The sequence below is a fragment of the Microtus ochrogaster genome, chromosome 5, assembly GCF_000317375.1.
Source record: "Microtus ochrogaster isolate Prairie Vole_2 chromosome 5, MicOch1.0, whole genome shotgun sequence".
Taxonomy (NCBI): Eukaryota; Metazoa; Chordata; class Mammalia; order Rodentia; family Cricetidae; genus Microtus; species Microtus ochrogaster.
In genome coordinates, this window is record NC_022012.1 from 74,178,144 (window position 1) to 74,185,176 (window position 7,033).

General features: G+C 45.5%; 1 protein-coding gene across 1 annotated transcript in view; it reads right to left on the bottom strand.

Moving 5' to 3' along the window:
- The window catches only part of Spg21 (SPG21, maspardin), a 33,863-nt gene that overhangs the window by 16,347 nt on the left and 10,483 nt on the right, over window positions 1–7,033 (bottom strand). The window contains exons 4-5 of the mRNA XM_005347758.3: window positions 6,329–6,409; window positions 3,534–3,679 (exon numbers count right to left, since the gene is read on the bottom strand). Coding sequence (XP_005347815.1) covers window positions 3,534–3,679; window positions 6,329–6,409 — 227 coding nt within the window. The remainder of the gene's footprint in view (window positions 1–3,533; window positions 3,680–6,328; window positions 6,410–7,033) is intronic.

Sequence of the window (7,033 nt, forward strand, 5' to 3'; positions counted from 1 at the left end):
GACAACAAGGAGGACCCTAAGAGAGACATACATGGATCTAATGTACATGGGAAGTAGAAAAAAACACGCTCTCCTGAGTAAATTGGGAGCATGGGGACCACGGGAAAGGGTAGGAGGGAAGGGGAGAAAAATATATAGCTCAATAAAAAACAATTAAAAATTTATTAAAAAAAAAAAGGGCTTTTACTTCCGGGGCTCTGGTGCCCTCTTCTGGACTCCATTGGTACCTGCACTCACATGTGTGCATGCAGTATTTTAAAAAATGAAATCTTAAAAGAACAATGGACCTTCTTCCACCCCAGCTGTCACATAACTAGTGTCTCAAATACAACATATTACTTGAAAATTATACTCTTCTAGGAGGCCCTAGGCAATGAAAAAGACCAACAGAAAACTGTTGCAAAGTCTATCAAGAAACCAACTTGGAATAAATAGTACCTGAGGCGGCTGTGCAACCTGAGATCTGGTCTAGAACCCATGAAAAAGTTACACTGTGAGACGGGTAGCAGGAGAAGCGCCCAGAAGCTTGCTGGGCCAGCCAGCCACAGTATGTAGCTTGACAGAAACAGAGACCCTGATGCTGTAGAATATATTCTTTTCTTTGTGCAACAGCTCTGGCTGTCCTAGAACTTGCTTTGTAGACCATGCTGGCCTTGAACTCAAAGATCTGCCTGCTTCTGCCCTCCCCCAAGTGTTGGGATTAAAGATGTGCACTACCATGCCAGGCTGAATATTATTTTAAGATGTGTTTACGTTTCTTTATGCTGTGGAATATTTGTTTCAGGATGTAAAAATGTGTTGCATTCTTTTATGTTGTGTTGTTTAATTCTGTGAAGCTGTGTTACTTTGCCTGTCTAAAACATCTGATTGGTCTAATAAAGAGCTAAATGGCCAACAGCAAGGCAGGAGAAATGACGTGTGGGGCTGCCAAGCAGAGAGAAAAAGGAGCAGGAGAACAAGGAGAGCAGGATGCTAGGGACCGGCCAGTCAACCACGGAGTAAGAATAAAAGTAAGATATACGGAAGAAAAGGACCCAGAGGCAAAAGATAGATGGAATAATTCAAGTTAAGGAAAGCTGGCTAGAAATAAGCCAAGTGAAAGCCAGGCATTCTTAAGACTAAGCCTCCATGTGTATTATTTGAGAGCTGGATGGCAGGCCCACCAAAGAAGTAAAATAACCACCACCAACACTGCCTCGAGGTAGGAGGAACAGATTTCCTGAAAGTTGCCCTTTAGCCTCCCAAAGCACTCTGGATATGTGCCTACACTCACACATATCAGTAATAAATGTAACACTGTACCATGTGATAGGTCACTTGAGATCTCTCCCTTTGTAGGAGAATATGCTGACTTAGTCAAGGACCAGGGGTGACTGGGTATGCAAAACACTGGGGCGATATTAACCTTTATCCAAGTTTGCCTCTAGGAGGCCTGCATAAACTACAGCCACCCACCCATTTCTGCCTGGTGAGCAGGTCCTACAGGCCTCCCAGGAGCAAGAGAAGAACATGAGCATGCAGCAAAGTGGACCAGCCCAACTCAAGTACTTTCGAGAAGCCATCTGTCAAAGGGCCTAGACCTAGATTAGCCTGTGGATCCAGCACTATGGGGCAATGTGGGCACCAGACTCTCGTGTCCCACCAAGGACAGTCAGATTCCTGAACTGTCACGTGGTAGAGGTTTGTGACAGACACTGGTGGTACTTAGCCTTCCCTCTTGGTGGTAGCACAGAGAGGTGTGCTACCACCCTTGCATTCTGATACAACCTCCTGTGTTTGGGGAAGATGGCTAACCCATTCAAAATGGCTGAGTCCTACAAGATTTCTGCTCAATTTTTCCCTTTAGTGAGAAATTTACTAGAATTAAGTAAGACATAGAGATCGGCTTGAGGCCTTACCCAGAAACTACATGGGAAGGCTTTTATCCTGTGGTACAGTGAATGGGGATGGTGCAAATCCATCCCTGTTCTGGGCTAATTCCAAAGAGGAACGGTGGGTGTGCCCCTAGAACAAGGAGGAAGGTTGACTTTTCACCTTTAACCAGGTCTATAGTTAAAGCCCCAAGCCAGAATGCTGCTCAGTATATAGCCAAGAGCTGGTTTTGCTGGGATGGTTACACAGAAGTTCACCAGAGCAGGGCAGGATTTCTTCCTCCAACTTAAGCAATTCCATTTTGAAATCACCTCTCTTTTCTCATTAAGAAAGCCCCGGAAGCCGGGCGATGGTGGCGCACGCCTTTAATCCCAGCACTCGGGAGGCAGAGGCAGGCGGATCTCTGTGAGTTCGAGACCAGCCTGGTCTACAGAGCGAGTTCCAGGACAGGCTCCAAAGCCAGAGAAACCCTGTCTCGAAAAACAAAACAAAAAAAAAAAAAAAAAAAAAAAAGAAAGCCCCGGAGTCAGTGCCCTTGTCCCACAGGGCTGTAGACTGGATGTCAACACAGCTGGTTCCCTTTGCTGGGAAGGCCTGGGCTTCCTTGAGGACACAGATCTTTTCTCAGTATTTAAACCAGCCAGCCCTTCTAATCAACACATTACCAGGTAATAAAAGCTTAAAACCTGTTCTAACACACAATAAAATAAAAGTCTCTGTTAAGGTGATCGTTTGGAACCCTGGTCTTCAGGTTTTCTGGGTCTTGCAACTTATCAAATCCTTTCCCTTACCCCAACAACTTGTCCTTAATTCACTGGGTCTTTCTCAAGTGGGAAGTATATGGATCTGTGTTCAGAGTAGAGACTAGCCTTCCTGACGAGTACATGTTTGCCTGAAGATATCATCTAATTTATCAAGTAAAATGTTAAAACCAGGCTGGGAAGATGACTCCATGGAATAAGTCTCTGCCATGAAAGCGGTGAGGATCTGAATTCAGATCCCTGGAAACCACACAAAGCTGGAAGCAGGAGCATGAGCCTGTCATCCTAGAACACCTACAGCAAGAAGGGAGACTCCCTAAAAGCCCATGGGGCCAGTTACCATGGCATACACAGTAGTGAACGTCAGGACTCACACCCAAGGGGTCCTGATTGCCTCACGTGCACCATGGCTCGCATTCACACAGGCAAAGATTAAAAATAAAATGTTAAAATCAATGAAAGGATTGTTGAGGGGAACCTGGTACCTTACTGGTAGCTCCTACAGAAATTCTACGATGTAAAATTTTCTGGAGAAGGGACATGAAGTGCCATGATCACACCACCGTGAACTGAGTGCTCTCATCTTTCTCCATCACCCCTCAGGGCAACAGCCCAGAAAAGAAGGAAAGCAAACTGTATGAAAATTAGTAGCAGAGCGTGACAGAAAAATGGGAAAATCCACACAAAACTGTCCATCTAGAGAACTGCTCTTACAAGTAAGGACAGAACACCATCTGTGGGGCTCCAGAGAGACTATGGAAACACGTGACTACACGCTGAGCCCAAACCGAGTAAAGGAAGAGCTGAATGTGGCGTTCACAGCATTCTTTTCCTGGATCACCTTCTATTGCCACTGAATCAAAACTCCCCCAAAGCCAACATTTAAAACTGTGTTCTTACCTGTTTGCAGTCCATGTTTGGTTGAAAATAGACGTGTCACTGAAGGCATTGCAGAGGATGAGGGAGTGGACTCGCGGAGACTTGTGAGTGTATTCAGCAAATTTCTGAGCCAAAAAGCCTCCCAAAGATGCCCCAAACAGATGGACCTAATTATACACAAACACAAGGCAGATCCTAAAACACTGAGTCGCTTCAATTTTTGTGAACCACAGAGTATGCCACCATTACCTAGCAGGCTGAAACGGCAACAGCGGTTAGAAATGTACAGACATTTAAATGTGTACAGCCCATCAAGAGAACAACACAGGGAAGGTTAAAGACATGGCTCAGCAGTTAAGAGTGCTTGTTGCAGAGTCTGGAAGGGCAGAGAGTTTGGATCCCAACAGCCATGGGACAAGCCGGTGTACTGCCCATACCTGTAGCCCCAGACCCTGCCTCGGAGGAATAGATGGAGAGTGACAGAGGACACCCAACACCCTGTGCGACCTCTGCAAGTACACGTAGCTATGCATACACCAATACAAGTCTTAAACAAGCAAACAAAACCCCCGGGAAATCAAACTGGACACGGCTGTGAAGCTAGTGGATGTTTGACACTGACATGTGCACAGCCATGTCAAGGACCCATGGGACTAGCAAAGCCTTCCCTTGGACCAGACAAGAGTGCTGATGAACAACGGACCTTCAGCTAAAACCAGTGTATGCAGACACTATCAACCACAGCTTCCTCCTTCTGGATGACTGCAACCTGAAACTGCTCCCCACTACCTCCTACTGAGACTAGCAAAACCCGCCTCCTTGTTGAGTGGTTTACAATAAAGTCGTTGAGGTTTCACTGGTACATCTCCATCAGAGCGCATGGCTCACCCAAACCCAGCTTTTCTGTATATGTGACTGTCCTTTCTTCATGCCTTGTCACCCCAGTCAGGTTTCTAAGATCCAGCCTTACGGACTGCTCACACCTCTAATCCTCCCTTCTAGTAGTAGAAGAGTACTTCTACTCTAGGTAGAAGACCTAGAGTTCAAGGTCATGCTTGACTATATAGTGAGCTTGAGGCCAATCTGGGCTATGAGGTTCTCACTGAAACAGAACAATGATCTAATGCCCTGTTAGAGTTTTGATTGCTGTGACGAAACACCAAGACAAAAAAAGCAAGTTGGGAAGGAAAGGGTTTCTTTACCTTACACTTCTACAACACTATTCATCACTGAAGGAAGTCAGGATGGGAACTGAAACTGGGCAGGAACCTGGAGGCAGGAGCTGATGCAGAGGCCATGAAGGAGTGCTGTTTACTGGTTTGCTCCCCATGGCTTGGTCAGCTTGCTTTCTTATAGAAAGCAGGACCACCAGTCCCAGGGGTGGACACACACACAATAGACTGGGCTCCTCCCCCATCAATCACTAATAGAGAAAATGCCTTATAGCTGGAGCTCATGGAGGCCTTTCCTCTCTGATGACTCTAGCTTGTGTCAAGATGACACACAAAACCAGCCAGTGCATGCCCTAAAACCAAAACCTTTTTGAGGACATAATTCTGATAAAAGATTATACAGCATTTTGGATCTTCAGATAAGGGACACTCAACAGATAAAGTGTATGTGACTACTCCAAAATCTGAGCCACCATCTCAAGCATTCCAGACAGGGCTGCTCAACCTGTGCTGACCCATGCTGCCTTGGAAAGGACCTCAGACACGCTATGCTAAGCAGAAAAAGCCAGTTCTTATATAATTACACTTAGGTAAAATGTCCAGAGCAGATAAGGTCATAGAGGTTGCAGAGCTAGGAGGAAAGATGGGGACGACTGAAAATAACTTTCCTACTGTGCAGGCGCAGGTGCACAGGTGCCATGGCATGCTCGTGGAGGTCTGAGGGTGGAGGAGGCACAGAGGTCCTTGTGCTCACAGGAAGGCACTAGGGAAACCAGGATGTTAAACTTGAAGGGCTGTCTCTTCAAAGGGAGATGTGTACCACGTTTTCCTCCCAGAAGGCTGGAAGGTGGTTAACAGCCTGGTGCCCTTTGTGCTATCTGTGTGACAGAAACCAGACCAGATCCTCCCCGAGACCCTTATGATGTCACATGTGGTCAGTCTACAGAACACATCATTATGGATGATGTCACACGTACTCCAGGAAAGTTCTGATATACTCATGCCTTAAGCTCTACTGTGCACACAGCACAAGATAATTATCACCAGAAACGTTTCAAATGCTATGCTTAAATATGCCTAAAATACACACTGGCGTCAGACTCTCCATCGGCTACTAGTTGTGTTGACCCTGACTGCCTTCTTATCTCACCTGGACTGTTGTTCTGTGGCCTTGGCAGTCACAGAGACCCCCACAACTGGTGCCCAATGTGTAACTGGCACCAGGGCAAGCCACAGTTCTCCACCTACCATGTGGCCCCTTGGTGACTTTTGTGACAAGTGCCTTTACCATCTCAGCAGCCCAATCTTTACCATCTCATTGGTTCAAAAAATTTCCTTTGGTGGGGGGTGAAAAAAAGGCTCCAAAGTTGACAGTGTTGACAGCTACAAATATATCTTGGAATTTTAAATATGTGACTTCTACTTTAAAAACAGTACACTGTCATGGTCTACAGAGCTAGTCCCAGGACAGGCTCCAAAGCCACAGAGAAACCCTGTCTCGAAAAACAAACAAACAAACAAACAAAAAAAGTACACTGTGTGATATGTGAATTGTATCACAATAAAGCTATTACTAAAAAATAAAAGACAACCTAGCCTTTATAAGATGCACAGACATTACATGTTATTAGTGTAGGTACTCACTTTATCCAACTGTAAGTGGTCTAAAAGTTTTCTGAATCCATCACAGAATTCAAGATGATCCCAATAAACTGGATACTGCAACTGAAATAGAAATTTTATGTTAAAAACTTAAAATGCCACTCAGTATTCGAATAGTTCAGGAATCACATGACAACATTTCCCATTGTCCGCCTTTGCTTCTTTTTCAAAGTGTGTAAAAATGGCATCATTTAAGGTTTTTTTATTTTTTAAAGCTTATCTTTAGGTGTGTGTTTGTGTCTGAACGCCACATGCATGTGGGTGCCAATAGAGACCAGAAGAGCTGTCAGGTCTCCTGGGGCTGTTGTTACAGATGCCCGTGTGCTGCCATGTTGGTTCTAAGAACTGAACCCGAGCCCTCTGGAAGAGCAGCCAGTGCGCTTAACCACTGAGCAGTCTCTCTAGTCCACATACAACAATCTCAATACGTATCAGTTTCCTTTTCAAAAGACTGAGGGGCAAGAACAACTCCTGCAGAATTCCTCCAGATAAAGAAACCCAATTTTATTCTGAATTGAGAACAAGAGGTTCATAGAGCCAGGAGAACTGAAGATAAAATCTTTCCTTAAGAAAGCCCCTCCCCAGCAGGGCGGTGGTGGCGCACACCTTTAATCCCAGCACTTGGGAGGCAGAGGCAGGCGGATCTTTGTGAGTTCGAGACCAGCCTGGTCTACAAGAGCTAGTTCC